This window comes from Pelobates fuscus, chromosome 13 (assembly GCF_036172605.1).
Source record: "Pelobates fuscus isolate aPelFus1 chromosome 13, aPelFus1.pri, whole genome shotgun sequence".
NCBI lineage: Eukaryota > Metazoa > Chordata > Amphibia > Anura > Pelobatidae > Pelobates > Pelobates fuscus.
This window is the reverse complement of record NC_086329.1, coordinates 88,595,494-88,612,845: the sequence shown is the minus strand read 5'-3', so window position 1 is coordinate 88,612,845 and position 17,352 is coordinate 88,595,494. Positions and strand designations below refer to the sequence as shown.

At 41.3% G+C, this 17,352-nt stretch overlaps 1 protein-coding gene across 2 annotated transcripts in view; it reads left to right on the top strand.

Moving 5' to 3' along the window:
- INTS3 (integrator complex subunit 3) overlaps positions 1-17,352 on the top strand; it is a 70,970-nt gene that overhangs the window by 48,206 nt on the left and 5,412 nt on the right. Inside the window, exons 11-25 of one of the 2 annotated variants that reach the window (XM_063440112.1) lie at positions 175-262; positions 2,039-2,118; positions 5,087-5,178; positions 6,525-6,631; positions 7,098-7,217; positions 8,487-8,616; positions 9,661-9,715; positions 10,186-10,289; positions 11,002-11,046; positions 11,273-11,392; positions 12,657-12,810; positions 12,950-13,018; positions 13,099-13,174; positions 16,785-16,898; positions 16,986-17,034. In XM_063440112.1, coding sequence (XP_063296182.1) covers positions 175-262; positions 2,039-2,118; positions 5,087-5,178; positions 6,525-6,631; positions 7,098-7,217; positions 8,487-8,616; positions 9,661-9,715; positions 10,186-10,289; positions 11,002-11,046; positions 11,273-11,392; positions 12,657-12,810; positions 12,950-13,018; positions 13,099-13,174; positions 16,785-16,898; positions 16,986-17,034 — 1,403 coding nt within the window. Of the gene's footprint in view, positions 1-174; positions 263-2,038; positions 2,119-5,086; positions 5,179-6,524; positions 6,632-7,097; positions 7,230-8,486; positions 8,617-9,660; positions 9,716-10,185; positions 10,290-11,001; positions 11,047-11,272; positions 11,393-12,656; positions 12,811-12,949; positions 13,019-13,098; positions 13,175-16,784; positions 16,899-16,985; positions 17,035-17,352 lie in introns of both variants that reach the window. The other variant, XM_063440111.1, reaches the window with a different exon arrangement.

The following is a 17,352-nucleotide window of genomic DNA, read 5'->3' as shown; positions in this document are numbered from 1 at the left end:
CCCCCCATTCCCCCAATTCTTGAGATTTAAAAATAATTTCTTGAGATTTACCGTATTAATAGTTGTAGGGAAAGGTGAAATCTTGTCTAGAATATCCTTGAAGGAGAATCTTTCTGCTCATTATTGGAGATCTTGTTTATCTTTAATCCCTGTTATCTTCCTTCTTTCTCACAGTCAAATGTCGCTGCTTCTAATGCTAAGCTGGCTCTCTTTTATGACTGGCTCTTCTTCAGCCCTGAAAAAGATAGCATCATGAACATTGGTAAGTTCACTGACAGGTGTTGTGTGTCGCACCCACTCAGAACGTATAGATGGTTGGTGTGCAGACTGCAGGAAAAAAAATCTCATTAACTATAAAGTTGGTCCGTTCTATTTAGTGTAATGTTTGTAGTGACATGGATGGCCTTATATTTTCACTATAATGTTTCGAACAGGTCTTGGTATAACTATAGGTACAGTATATGAAACCATGCCTACATGCAGACATGTTTACAGTCTGGTCACTGTTTTAGAAAAGTATTGTACCAGAAATACCAGCAATGTTATTTGTCCTGACCTTGCAGTAAATGGGTTAAAGCATATGAGTTTCTATGATTAGTATCTGAATGGGTGAATTTCATCTGATGAACTATAAAACTCCCACCTAATAACTAATACTTGGGACATCAGTGTCCCTTTAAAGGAGATGTTTTTCAGATGGGTTAGATATAGAATGTAAGCTCGTTTGAGCAGGGTCCTCTTCAACCTATTGTTCCTGTAAGTTTATTTGTAATTGTCCTATTTATAGTTAAATCCCCCTCTCATAATATTGTAAAGCGCTACGGAATCTGTTGGCGCTATATAAATGGCAATAATAAAAATAATAAATAATATGCCGTCTCCCTCCCCTGGGTTAGATATGCCGTCTCCCTCCCCTGGGTGAGTGATTCTCCTATGTTTGCCCTGTGGTTTAGCCTCGATGTTTTATCTCTGCCAGTTCCTTATCTCTCTCTCCTTCACCTTGTCGGCCGGTGGCTTTCAGATCAACATGTTCCCTTCACCCTAGCATTCTTCCGCGTCTCTGATGTGTGCCGGCAGGGGAAGTAGACATTTGATGGGACAGTGGGATACTGCACTGCAAGGATCAGTGTGACAAATCGCCTTAACTAACCCAGAGCCAAGCTTGCTCTCACTAGATGAAATGACTATTCAGACGTGCAGCTAATAATGATCTCGCTAGTGTTAGTTACCGTCTACTGGGCTAAAATGGTATTGAATAAATTGCTAGCTCTGCTGGTCAGTCCTGATCAGTGCTATGAATCTTTGCCAGTACAAATGCAGTGTGGTAAACAGGCTGGATCAGTGATTGCTGGATAATGAGAGCCGCAGGCAGTATCACACCTTCTCCAGCCATTTAAAAGCTGATCCATAATTACTTCCCATTTCATTGGCACAGCAGTGAGTCTTGCTGACATCTACCTCAATAAACACACTCTGCTGCTCCGAAAAACATGTTCCTGCCGCTGCCATCTTTTATTAGCTATGAAAATCTGTGCCACCCTGCCCCAGTTACTGCTATCCGTTCATGTTTTTTTTTCTTTTAGATTTATCCCATATAAAAACAAAACATTATGGTTTGCCTCTTACAGAACATTCTGTAGCAATATGTGTGAGTTGATCTGTGCAGCAAGGTATTACATATTTTTTTTAATAGGTGGACTGTCATTTGTTCCTTATTTTTTATTATTTTCATGGATATTCACATAACTCTGAATTGAAGCAAGTTGAAACAAGAATGGCACGTTTTAGGTAAACAAATTCAAGCTGTGACTGTAGCTTAGTTGGAGTATTTTTCAGGTCATCAATTTCAGCCGAAATATTACTACTTGGATTCCAGTTTGTTACAGCTCGAGTTTAGTGAATTAGCCTGTAGAGAAATTGCTTCTGTAACTACAGAGATAAATGTCTGCCCCAAATAAGCATTGTATAAGCTACATTCTAAGGTAAATGTACCTGAGGACACTCAAGTACTTTAATAATTCTGTTTTTTTTTTTGCAGAACCTGCCATCCTAGTAATGCACCACTCCATGAAACCTCACCCAGCCATAACCGCCACACTGTTGGATTTCATGTGCCGGGTAAGAGATCCATTGCCTTCTTTGTCACTTCTATCTGGGCAACGGACAAAGCGTGGGAATAGAGAAACATGGCTTCTTAGAGTACATTTGTTTTTTTTATTATTGTGTTCCTACTTTGGCCAAATGACATATTTAGATTTAAAAGAAGACTATTGCAGTAGGAATACCCCTCCCACACACATTAGCCAAAATAAAATTAAACTCTTTTACTTGCCTTCTTCAAGCAACGAGGCTCCCTCAGCTTTGCTCCCCTCTCCGCCTCTCACAACGTAATTGAAAAAGGCATGGCCGCCTGGGCAATGGTGCAGTCAAAGAGGAGCATTAGGGACCTGCAGCACATCTGCAGCAAGTGCTACGTGGATCTAAGCTTCTCTTTAGGAAAACATTGTATTCAATGCTTTCCAGTGGGCTTCTGTGTTAAGTGACGGGTTTACTCGGTCAGTGCAGCGGAAGTGCCTCTAGCGGCTGTTTGGAAGACAGCCTTGAGAAGTGGATCTAACCCTGTAATGCAGTCTCTAATAAACCGTATATAAACGGACCACTGCACCCAGCTCACTTTGAGATGAAGAGTATTAAAGCTTCCCTACATAAAAGCATTGTAGTCAATTTGCTAATTCTACTATGGAATGCTGCGGGGTTAACTGAGAAACACGACCATGCTGGAGGAGGATCATGTCCCACTGAAAGTGCAATTCAGTTATATATTTGTAACCCATTTTCTACTTGGAGCAACTCCCGATCGCTAACACTTTAGCTTGCTAAAATGTTTATGTATGACGAGTGTGGTTCCTTTTTTTTTCTTTTACTCAATTTCAAGAATTGCAGATTTCAGTAGAATTTGGCACTTTTATTAAATAAACTTGTTTCACCCCCTTTTGCCCAGAGCACCTGCCTCGCACAGACTTCTCATTGAGCTGCAGGAGAGGGCTGGCAAAGGCTTTTGCAAGCTGTTTATAGAAAAATGTCTGCCACATTGCTCAGTATATGTATTTACAAGGAGACATAATGGGGTCTGGACAATTACACTTGTATTGCACCTCCTGATTGTGAGCAGGCCGTTCACCTAAAATCTTGCACATTGAACAGCAGAATAAGAGAATGGCCAAGCTCCTGGTGTCCCATGTACTGCAGAGAACAGGGCTGCTGCAGGTTGTGAGATTATTACAACAAGGCCAAAGGTAGATGTGCTGCTATTTCTGCGTGTTGAATAATACATTATCTTTTAATGAAGCCATCTGCTTGCCCTGTGCCTGTTTGCGCACCACAGTCTCCCAGGAGACGCATTAAGCTCTGAATGCTGTGTTTGCGGCTTGGCGGTAGACCATGATTATAATATGATAACTCTAAACAAACAAGTTGATCCATAGGTGGGAATACCCAGCATGTAGGGGAAAGCGAATTTGCCTTGTTAGACCAAAACCTTTTGACCTTCAAACAGGAAAGGACCTGGAAACCTCCTCATTTACTGAAGGGACAATATGATATACAAGAAGAGGAAACTTTATTACAGTTCTATGGCTGATACCCTAACAGATTATCTGATCTTTAGGAATTGCTACTGCAGGCCTGGGTACCCCTGCTGATAGAAGGTTCTAGGACTCCACCACCTGTCTGTAGGTGTTAGTGTTATTGGGTCTTGGAGTGCAAGAGGTGTTGATTCTGAAATATTTACTTGAAAGTGTGCATTGTGCTATTAAAAAAATAATACAAAATTACGTAACCTGTAACATAGCGTAGCTTGTTTAAATTGGTCTCTGTCAGAACAGCAGAATCCTGTCAGCAGCACCCCCTGATCTCTCCCCTGCGCTCAGTCAAGTGATAGTTATAACTCTCCCCCTGCTCTCCCTAGAGACATTGAGAAATGCTAAATATGTTTCTAATTTTGGAGTTTAGGTTATGCTGTCTACCCCTGTGGGACCCCACTGCTCCCCTCCCACTCAGGGTTATTTGTTTTTTTTTTATCCATTGCAGGTTTTCCACTTTCCAAATACATTGATTTATTGTTGAATTTTCCCCAGGGCATTTAGTTACACGGCACCCCCCCAAGCTAACCCGGGCCTCCTCCTGGCTGATAGAATATTATAAATTCAGAAAGATATTCTGTCTTTACAATATGGTATTAACGCACGCTTGCCCTATGTATATGCCATTCAGCCACACACAGGCAGTTCAATATACAACGTAAAAGGGGAATCTTACCTGGGAGGTCCCCTGGGGAAGCCATGTATTTAAAAGATACTTTTTTGTGCTTTTCTACACTAAGCACTTTGTGATGAGGGTTTGGCATACATATACACATGGGCAGTTGTTTGGAACATATACCCCCCCAAACATTCAGGCAGAAGTTAGGCTTTGTGCATCCTATACCCACTTAGAGAGCATTTATTCGTTGAATGTCCCCAAACTCCCACTGAAACGTGTGTGCACTTCTGTTTTCCCACTGTAAGCTAAGGTCCCATATGTGATATATCAGGGTTACTATTGTGTTTACTATCCTTATAATTACCACCTCTGCCGAGTGCCCATTTATCAAAACTACTCCTGCAGCATCAGTGGTAGTTCTTGGCGACAGAAAGCAGACTCATTTGTTATGTAGCTTTCCTCACGGTAACTGGTTGGCTGTACTTACTATAGATAGATTCAGTACGTTAAGTTTTGTTTATGACCGTCTAGAAATGTTTAATGCAGTATGTGTGTAAACATTCTTCTAACAAAATTATCTGACAACAAACAGAAAATGATAGTTTAAAAATAAACACAGTTTTTGAAAAAGATCATCTTGTATGGCCATGACTGCATTGCCTCCTGTGTAGTGACAGAATTGTAAATTCACAACCTTAGCTACTGTTAACCATGCTTGTTTCTGCATAGCTAAAATAGCCAGGTAAGTATCTAGTTACCCCAAAAGGGCTTCTGAGACACAATGTAAATCTTAGTTTCTTTTTTCTCTCCTTTTCATTAATGGCAGATTATCTCCAACTTTTACCCAACGTTGGAAGGGAATGTCAGACAGGGGGTTTTCAGCTCCCTTACCCATATTATGGAGAAGAGGGTCTTGGCGTAAGTAAACTGGGGGACGGGGGTCATTTAGCATCAAGATTTTGATCCTAGGATAGGAATTTACATTTTCCACAGGCCACAACATGTGGGGAGCTAAGTGGGCAGTATGCAGTTGATATCACCTTGGGCCAACCTAGAAGATTGGTGCCATTGTTTCATTTATGAAAACTCTAGAATTGTGCCAGGGAAGTCAAAATAAGTAGAACTTAATTACCTTTAAAAAATGTGTAGCGTTTCCTGTCACCAGTCTATTTTTACATACGCAATCTTGTAATCTATAGTCCTAAGATTTGCCAAATAAGGCTGATGGGAAACCGCATATTTGCTTTGCTTTCCTATTAGACCTCTAGTGACATGTCTTTAAGGCTGAAGTATAAACTGGGCGATCGTTCTTCTCACTCTTATTGATATTTATGTTTTTGCATTAGTTTTGAACTCCAAGAAGGAAACCAGTTTAAATCGAACATGTTATATTATTGCGAATGTCTCGGATGTATTGTTACACAAGCAAGATGGCTGTATTAAGCAACCTTATTAGTATTTTAATTACGTACCACATTAATGGAGTAAACCATTATCAGGGTATCACTTACGGACCAGTTGTCAGGCGTTTAAAATGAATTCTGAAATATAGGGCAAAATAGTCAAATTGGAAACATTCTCCATGTCAGTTTGGTTCTTTGATCTAAAATGTGAAATTTGCTTTAACATTTTAGAAAATAAACCTGATTATTTTCTGTCTCTCTCTCTCTCTTTATACCAGCAAACCTTTGGATTTAACGTTTAGGGAATCACTCACCCATAACTTATGACAAACTACATGTTATGGGTGAGTGGTTCCCTGAACATTATATGATAAACTAAATTACAATTTAATGCCAAGTTAGGAAGAGTGGGGGGGGGGGGGACAAAAAATGAAGATTGGCAGTCTTATAGTTTGCAATTATTCCTCCACAATTTCTGATTTCACAAATCCCGGGTTTACCAGTCCCATAGAGACGCAACTGTCTTTAGTTGTAGAGTCATTAGACTGCTGGGAGTGGATGGTAATTACAGTGTTGAGTGGCGGTATTTTTCCTATCTTAACTGTGAGTGGAAGTGTAGTTTGAGGTCCGGCTGTGATGTCGACGTGAATGCAATATTTCCAGAGTGCACCTAATGGTCAGTGAATGGCATGGCCCACACATGTTAAGCACCCCATGAATTCTGTTTAGAGAGTAACATTTTTTTTATATGCCCATAGTAGTGGTGTAGTAGTTACTCTCTTTGGCCACCAAGGCATGTGGTTTCTCTGCTTCGTTTCCCTCCACTTCGTAACATTCCTTAACACTGACTGCCCTCTTTAGGCACCTGGCTCCCCTGTTTCACAATCCCAAACTGGACAAGGAGTTGAGGTCGATGCTTAGAGAGAAATTTCCTGAGTTCTGCAGCCTCCCATCTCCTGCCTCAGAAAGTAAGGGCAGCACGTGAGTATGTAGTCTGTCTCCTCCTGTCATGCTATTGCTTTTTTAGTACTATATGGCCATTGCCAATGCTCACTCAGTGCCCGATACCCACTTTATGCCTATGTTGTCCTTGTATTTTCTTACTTGCCCTTAGTGCCTTTTATTTCTTGCCCCCTCCATGCCTTCTCTTTCATTCTGTATCTCTGTCTGCACACCATCCCATCCCTTCACTCCTTACTTTCATTAGTCTTCCTTCCGCTCTACCCTTTTTACTCTCTGGCCCCTCTCCCTACCCTTTGTAATTTATCTTGTCTAGGGATAATTTCTACTTCTCTATCATTGCTGGAATAGATCCAGTTACAGTTTCAGTAATAGAAGGTTGTTGGATTACATGACATGTTGTGGTGTTTTCCTTATTGGGGACTATATTAGAGATTGGAGTTTACCAAGACTGCCTTCTTTTTCTGTTTATAGTAAAAACCGAGGAACCAGTCTCTATGGAAATGGAAAACAACTTGGTGGACAAGGATGACGCCTGCTATGATAATTCAGAGGCTGCATTCAGTGATGATGACGAGGAGATAAACAACAAAGGTGCAGAAAAAGGCGAGGAAAAAAACATTAATATTTTGTTGTAATCTTCTTCTCTTCCTGTCTTAATCCATTGCCGTACCAGGCACAGTCCCTACACTAATTAGCCATTCTACCATGTTCTGTCCCTCCACGGATCTACCATGTTCTGTCCCTCCACGGATCTACCATGTTCTGTCCATGCACGGATCTACCATGTTCTGTCCATGCACGGATCTACCATGTTCTGTCCATGCACGGATCTACCATGTTCTGTCCATGCACGGATCTACCATGTTCTGTCCATGCACGGATCTACCATGTTCTGTCCATGCACGGATCTACCATGCTCTGTCCATGCACGGATCTACCATGCTCTGTCCATGCACGGATCTACCATGCTCTGTCCATGCACGGATCTACCATGCTCTGTCCATGCACGGATCTACCATGCTCTGTCCATGCACGGATCTACCATGCTCTGTCCATGCACGGATCTACCATGCTCTGTCCATGCACGGATCTACCATGCTCTGTCCATGCACGGATCTACCATGCTCTGTCCATGCACGGATCTACCATGCTCTGTCCATGCACGGATCTACCATGCTCTGTCCATGCACGGATCTACCATGCTCTGTCCATGCACGGATCTACCATGCTCTGTCCATGCACGGATCTACCATGCTCTGTCCATGCACGGATCTACCATGCTCTGTCCATGCACGGATCTACCATGCTCTGTCCATGCACGGATCTACCATGCTCTGTCCATGCACGGATCTACCATGCTCTGTCCATGCACGGATCTACCATGCTCTGTCCATGCACGGATCTACCATGCTCTGTCCATGCACGGATCTACCATGCTCTGTCCATGCACGGATCTACCATGCTCTGTCCATGCACGGATCTACCATGCTCTGTCCATGCACGGATCTACCATGCTCTGTCCATGCACGGATCTACCATGCTCTGTCCATGCACGGATCTACCATGCTCTGTCCATGCACGGATCTACCATGCTCTGTCCATGCACGGATCTACCATGCTCTGTCCATGCACGGATCAGCCACACAACCATGTGCTTGTAATTATGTATACACTATCATGCTCTTTTCCTGCATTGATCTACCATGCAGTGCTGTTGTTGCCATGCTTTATTTATTCATGAAGACAGCACTCTACCACACTGTTAATAATGCACTTATTCCACACATGCAACCATGTAGAGTGCAACTTACATAGTAACTCTATGAACTACAACTCAATCTGTATGTCCTCCTCCACTAGGGAAGAAAAGGGAATTCCGGTTCCACCCAATAAAGGAGCCAATCATGGAGGAGCCAGTTGACATCACTCCATATTTGGACCAGCTGGACGAACCTCTTAAGGATAAGGTCATGTCTCTACAGAAAGAAAGGTCTGTTCCCCAGACATCTACAGTTACGAAGTGAATAATATGTAGACACTATTATTATTAAAATGGGTGGTCTAACAGACACATAATTGTAACCAGACAAGTTGGACTCATAGGAACAGAGGGATTGAGGGCCCTGCTCAATGAGCTTACATGCTAGAGGGAGTGGGGTATAGTGACACAAAGGGTAAAAGTAGGGGTAACAAAGTAGGTTGTTAGAAAAGTATTCCTGAAGAAGTGCATTTTCAATAATTTCTGAAAGAGTGGAGATCGGGTGAAAGTCTAATTGAGAAGGGAAAGGGAGCGGAGCTCCACAGAAAAGGTGCAGCCCTGGAGATTATTTTTAATTTACTGTACAATCAAATCATTAAAGGGACACTATAGTCACCTGAACAACCACAGCTTAATGCAGTTGTTCTGGTGAGTATAGTCAGTCCCTGCAGCCTTTTCAGATAAAAGGCAGTGTTTACATTACAGCCTAAGGGCAGTCACTCAGATTGACACTAGAGGTGCTTCCTGGGTCAGTGCTGCAAAACACTTTGCATGGAGGCGCTAACCTTTCCCCGTAGAAATGTATTGAGTCATTGCATCTCTATGAGGAGATGCTGATTGGTGCAGTGCATGCACGATAATCTCATTTTGCTTTCCTATGGGAAGCATTGGATTGGTTGAGATCATAAGTTCTGATTATCTCAACCAAGGAGGCGGACCAGGGGCATGGCCAGCCCAGTGGACACATCCAGCTCTGGGGAAAAAAGGTAAATTTTATACTTATTTAAGGTAAGAAACGCTCCCCTAAGATGATTTTTTTTTTTGTGTGTTTGGATTCCTGACTCTGTAGTGTTCCTTTAAGGTCCACCGACATTTCAAGATAAGACATAGCTCATTTCTAGGAGATAAGCTGTGTTTTGTATTAATACTAACTGCGAGGATGTTACACTCACATCTCTGTGTACATAACATGCACATATAAACCTACAATTGATGGCTGGTTAATTTCGAACATGTGTGTGAGCGTGCTGTTGTAACATGGCATCTGTTTTTCAGTGATATGGAGGCGCAGTGTGAAGTCATGCAGGACATAGTTGAGCAAATCCTTGAGGTGAGTCTATGAGATAGATATCTGTTGTTACACAGAACACTGATTTATAGAATTAGAATTTCTGCTTAATAGAAAACCATGCATACAGTAAATCATCCCTTTTATGTTATGGTCCCCCTGACTCTCTTGATCTCCCCAGACTCTAGACTGGTCTTTGTCTCACTATCTTGTATTCTCTGACTTGGCCTCCTCAGGCTCTCATTAGGTCTCAGTCTTCTTTCTTGCCTGCTCTGTGTCATCAGCCTTGCTTTCATTGCATTCCATCTGTCTCGTTCGTGCTGCCTTGCGTTGCCCCATGTTTCTTACTCACGTTGCCTTGTGTCAATAACTCTTGCGTTGTCTCACGTCGGTCGCTTTCTTGTATCCACACATCTCCCTTGCTCTCTTTCCCTCGCATTTCTTTTGCCTGGCCATCTCTTCTGATGGTGACACTCTGTCAGCCCCTGACTTTGTCATCCTTTTGATTTCAGGATGAATTTGACACTGAGCAGTTATCAGTCCTCGCGTCTTGCCTTCAGGAGTTATTTAAAGCACACTTCCGAGGAGAGGTCCTTCCTGAAGAGATTACAGAAGAGTATGTTTAAAGCAGTCTTTTATTTTATTTTCTCCCTTTCCCCATATACATAAGCATCGTTCACTTCTGTTCATATGTCAAGCTTTGTTCTAGACATATCCATAATCTGCTTCCATTAATATCTGTGGCCTGGGTCCAGCCAAAAGCATAATTTGGTTCCATTTGCATGTGTGGCTTGGTTCCGGGCATAAACATTAATCTGCTTCCGTTCCTATAAGAAATCGAATTCCCCTAAAACAGAGGGCTGCCAGGAGTCTGCTAGAATGTATAGCCCCTGCAGAGACTATATGACTGAGACACTACTTTTTTTTTTAGAGAACTCCTGTGTAATATATATTTCTAGATCTTTCTGGTTACAAATCACAACATTCTCACTTAAAGAAGGGTACATGGCACAACACCTAAGTGACACATGGCTGCATGTTTTAATTCCTCGCCATTTGAAAATAAAGATATTGGAATCTGTGTATAGATGATTCACCATTTGGAGATCAAGATCTGTGTATACATGATTGAGAGACTTGTAAGGTGTTGAGTTGCCCCAAAAATGCACACCGAGATTATTTTATGGTTTGTGGCTTACGTTTTGATATAAGGCTCATTTATATACTGTACTGAGGTGCCAGCACTCCCCCTGTTGTTACTTTGTTCTATTACACTCACATTTGAGATAAACTGATATTTTGGTAATCTCTTCTCCTCGGTTTGACAGGTCCTTGGAAGAATCGGTTGGCAAGCCCCTTTACTTGATATTTCGGTATGTATGGTTTCCAAGTCCAATAAATAATGTATTCTGCATTGGAGTGTTTTTTTGTTTTGTTTTTTTACATCTTTCTGAATGTCCTGTTACATTCCAACATATACTGTACATTTTTCTTTACCAGCTTAGCATTCTCTGATATGTTAAACAATATATTTAGCAGTGCCAATGTTATTCCACACTTTAATAAATAAATGACAATATTTTTTCTTTACTTTCTCAGGAACTTGATCCAAATGCAGGAGGATAATAGTGGATTCTCACTGCTCTTGGACCTGCTTTCTGAGCTCTATCAAAAACAGCCCAAAATTGGTTACCACCTACTGTATTATCTGAAAGCCAGGTAAGGAGCAGAACGTTCTGGGGTCCAATTTCTAAGTCACCTATAGACCATGTGAGAAGTGTGACTAACTAGGGTCTCATCACTAAATCACCTGAAGGATTTTGATCCCCTTTCTATGTAATCTGAAAACAAGGTCAGAAAGGGACAAACTAGGATCCAATTTATATCGCCAATCTATATCGATACAAAGAGTTTTGCTTATGTTTTCTCAGTCAATCAAATGAGAAAAGGTTACCCCAGGTCATATTTCTAACACACCTCAAAGAAAGTTGAGATTGATTTGGGTACACTAGACTAGGATGCTTTAAATTATTCTTATAGCATGTATATAATTTCTGTAAGGCCTGCAGTTCTAAAAGAAACCTATAGAGGGTCCTCTGCACCAGTGATCTGTGATGCTAGAAGGTCAGTTTGGGGTTGCCATGTGCCATCCACCAGCACGTTGAGCCGTGTTCCAAAGTTTTAATGCCTTTTCCTCATTAACGCTCTTATCCTATCCTAATGACGTCCAGTCGCTGCTTTCTCCGTCCGGTCTATTCATTACTGGTAATTAATTAAAAATCTAGGCTGTGTCTTCCCCTCTTTCCTTTGTTTCACTTTAACCCTTTAGCTGGACTGGCTCTTTATAACATATCAGACCTGATTGTGATGAATACATTAATGGGGATAGCATTGTAAATAAGGACAGATTTTGGCTGAGGGCTAGCATGTGGGCATGTTTAGGTTACAGTGATTTTAAAAGCTCCTTAAGATTGAGTGCAGGTCTGTGAATGTGGGCCTCATTTTATATTCTCTTGAATGATAGATTGACTGGCTAAGTATATTACTACTTCTAAGAGAATATAAAACTTGGACCTATCTGATTTATACTCAGTCATTTTTAAAACCCCATTGCCCCCTGTCTTTTTTCATCTCCCTTTATATTTTTCTCCCCCTGCACCCTTTCTTTTTCCTCGTGCACTGTTCTTGCCTGTATGCCTTTTCTCCAAGCTCACTTTTCTCTTTCTTCATATATTCTGTTCTAGTTTGGATACGTCTGTCCCCTGTGCCTCCCCCGTACCCACTTCTAGTCCTCCTCCCTGTGTTATCTCTGCTTGTCCATATCCCTTCTGCACTCTTTCCTTGTGTGTCCCCCTCTGCTCCATCATTGATCCTTCTCTCTCACCTAGTTCTAGCCTATTTCTCTACAGCCCCTGTTCTGAACATTTTCCCTTGTAAAACCTGCACCTCGTCCTGAACCGTCTCCTTCTCTCACCATTTCTAGTAAGGCAGCATCTGGAAAGATGAATTTATATGAATCCTTTGCTCAGGCCACTCAACTCGGGGACCTCCACACGTGTTTAATGATGGACATGAAGGCCTGTCAGGAAGATGACGTCCGGCTTCTGTGTTATCTGACACCATCTATATACAGTGAGGTGAGACACACTCCCATAGATACAGCTTAATAATACATCCTTTACTCATAAAGGCTGGTGAAGCTCCCTCTACACACATCCAGGCTACTAAGCTTATAATATGAATGACATTTTTCTCTGACATACTCTCCCCTGTCAGTTCCCAGATGAGACTCTCCGAAGTGGCGAGCTGCTCAATATGATTGTTGCAGTTATCGATTCTGCACAGGTAGGAAACCTCATAAACTAAAACCCAATAAGCAAATAGCTGCATACGATAGCCTCTAAATGACGTGTGTCCCTTCTCAGTTGCAGGAGTTAGTGTGCCACGTCATGATGGGTAACCTGGTGATGTTCCGAAAAGACTCTGTGCTAAATATCCTGAGTGAGTACTTATGTCTAGTTAGATTATGTCTGTAGGGCTCTTTTCACCTGTCTTTAGCTGTCTCCTCTGTGTGGTGTACGCCTGTTCCTGATTTAAGGGCTACTCCAAACACCATGACCACTTCTGCTTTTAGAAATTGTCATGATGGAGGATTCTTTATGTGAAGCTTTTTTGTTTAAAATGCTACGTGTGTGGCGATATTTCCTTATTTGTACTAGAGGCTAGTTACAGCCACAACTTAAGAGCTCCGGACTGCCTAGTGTGAATTCTGTGCACAAAATGTCAGTCATCAGGGTGCTGGTGACAAACTTAATTGGCTTGTGCAGCCTGCAAGGGCAAGACATGAACCCCACTCCCTTAGTGTACCATGCCTTGCCGTTAGATTTTTTTTATTTTAAATGCACTCTCTCCATACCTTCTCTTTCTATCTCAGTGTGTGCATGCGCTTTGAGTAGGTGAAACCGTCCAGTGTAATCACTCTGCTCAACATCTTTGAAATATCATGTTTGAATCCTTAAAGCATTGTTGACAATATAGATTTCCTGTTCCCATTTCTATGGGCTCTGCTGTTATAATCAAGATCCAGGAATAAATACAATTAGTGCTAAGGTTTGCCCTGCCAGGACTTTTCATTGTGACAGCAGCTTGGGTTCATAGCTGTAAATCTCAGGCACAGCATTCTGGGAGGGTCATAGAAATGTGATTTTACTTTACTGAGAGAGCGAGAGTGTACTAGCTTTTAAAGCACACCTTCCTTAAAGGGACACCCCACCCTCTCCTCCCCCCAGGGTAAATAAAGGGTTAAAAAGCCCTTTATTTACTAGCATTATTCTAGCGCTGAGGGACACCGGCGCTGGCACCCTTCAATGTTCTGCGATGATCGATGCTTTCCTATGGGGAAAAAACTCTGACGCTGGATGTCCTCATACAGAGCGTGAGGACGTTGAGCTTCAGTTACCGGACCAAAGGTCTGTTTCGGTACAGGAAGCGCCCCCAGTGGCTGACTTGTAGACAGCCACTGGGGGCAGACTTAAATCTGCACTGTAAACATTGCAGTTTCTTTGCAGTACTAAGTGCAAAAGGGGACACTGCACCCAGTCCACTTCAATCAGCTGAAGTGGTCTGGGTGCATATTAGGGATCGACCAATTATTGGTTTTACCAATCTAATCGGCCGACATTCGGTATTTTCGGCAATATCGGTATCGGCCAATTCAGATACCGATATTGCCGATAATACCTCCTAGGACCGCCAGGCTCATTACAAGCCCGGCGGTCCTGGGGGGGGCGGGCACCCGCGGCCGTCACAGCGTTGCTGTGGGTTACCATGGCAACGCTGGCCCGAGACTTACACTGGGGAGCTGGAGGAAAAAATGCCGCCTCCACACACACACTCCATTATATATACATACACTACACAAACACACTGTATATATAATGCAGTGTGTTTGTATAGTGTGTTTTATATAATGCACACTATACAAACACACTGCATTATATACACGCACACTATACAAACACACTGCATTATATACACACACACACTATACAAACACACTGCATTATATACACACACACTATACAAACACACTGCATTATAAACACACTGCACTATATACACACACTATACAAACACACTGCATTATATACACACTATACAAACACACTGCATTATATACACACACTATACAAACACACTGCATTATATACACACACTATACAAACACACTGCATTATATACACACTATACAAACACACTGCATTATATACACACTATACAAACACACTGCATTATATACACACTATACAAACACACTGCATTATATACACACACACTATACAAACACACTGCATTATAAACACACTGCACTATATACACACACTATACAAACACACTGCATTATATACACACTATACAAACACACTGCATTATATACACACACTATACAAACACACTGCGTTATATACACACACTATACAAACACACTGCATTATATACACACTATACAAACACACTGCATTATATACACACTATACAAACACACTGCATTATATACACACTATACAAACACACTGCATTATATACACACTATACAAACACACTGCATTATATACACACTATACAAACACACTATACAAACACACTGCATTATATACACACACACACTATACAAACACACTGCATTATATACACACACACTATACAAACACACTGCATTATATACACACACACACTATACAAACACACTGCATTATACACACACACACACACTATACAAACACACTGCATTATATACACACTATACACACACACTGCATTATATACACACACTATACAAACACACTGCATTATATACAGACACTATACAAACACACTGCATTATATACAGACACTATACAAACACACTGCATTATATACACACTATACAAACACACTGCATTATATACACACACTATACAAACACACTGCATTATATACACACACTATACAAACACACTGCATTACATACACACACTATACAAACACACTGCATTACATACACACACTATACAAACACACTGCATTATATACACACACTATACAAACACACTGCATTATATACACATACACTACACAAACACACTGTGTATAATGCAGTGTGTTTGTGTAGTGTGTTTATATAATGCAGTGTGTTTGCATAGTGTGTGTACATAATGCAGTGTGTTTGCATAGTGTGTGTGTACATAATGCAGTGTGTTTGTGTAGTGTGTGTGTACATAATGCAGTGTGTTTGTGTAGTGTGTTTATATAATGCAGTGTGTTTGTGTAGTGTGTTTATATAATGCAGTGTGTTTGCGTAGTGTGTGTGTATATAATGCAGTGTGTTTATATAATGCAGTGTGTGTAGCGTGTGTATATAATGCAGTGTGTTTATATAATGCACACTACACAAACATGCTGCATTACATACACACACTTCACAAACACACACACACTCTGCATTCATTATATACACACACTACACAAACACACACACTTTGCATTTAGTATATACAGCATTCACTTCACGCACACTACCCACACACTCTGCTTTCACTATATACACACAACACTAATACACACTGCATCCACAACACACACACTACACAAACACACACAGCTCCCCTGTCTGAACACACTGCATCCACTACACGTGGCATGTATATTTTGTGCATTTACCTTTAGAAATAGTTTTTATTTTCCAAAATGGTAAATGTACAGAATATCGGCAAATTATATCGGCAGTCGGCCTGAAAGTTCACAGAATATCTGTATCAGTATCGGCTCTAAAAATCAATATCGGTCGATCCCTAGTGCATATAGTGTCCCTTTAATAAAAGCCCACGGTGCAATAAATGCCTGATTAGTGCTATTGGTTACTATTAGTAAGTCAATTTATCTGATAAAGTGTAAGAATGTTTCTATTTCATTTTCATTTTGAATTATGTGTCTGGTTTGTTGGGGATGCACTGTGTGGTGGGCATGGACACAATCTGTGGGTTACCAACTGAAATGTAAATCGGGACAGATTAACGGGTGGAGTGTGGAACGTCCATGAGTTAACATTCACCTCCTCTTCTTTTCCAAACAGTTCAAAGTTTGGATTGGGAAACGTTTGAGCAATACTGCACCTGGCAGCTCTTCCTTGCACATAATATTCCTATGGAGACAATCATTCCCATCTTACAGCACCTCAAATACAAAGGTGGGTTTTGTTTTTTTTCCACTTCGAGTTCTCCTTTCAGGATTATAGAGCTCTGTGTTTAATCTGTTTGTTATCCTGTTCCCACAGAACACCCAGAGGCCCTCTCCTGCCTTCTTCTGCAGCTTCGTAGAGAAAAGTAAGTAGCACTGTGCTCAATGAATCAGAATAATATGTTAGCTGTGTCACTAGGGGACAGGATGAACCATATATAGCTGTAACCCTCTGGAGTAATAAGGAGGACAACGGTGCTTCTCTATGGGGCAATAATATAGCTATATAATGCTAGAGACAATAAGAGAATGATGCCTTTGTAGAGAAGTGTATGTATTCTCCAGGAGTAGAGTATGAATTCTACATATCCAGATAATTTATTAAACTCTGGAGATGTTCAGATCCAAACAGGAAAGGCTCGTTAGTGATCCGGCAGCTGCTGTTAATTATTGCTGTGCTAATT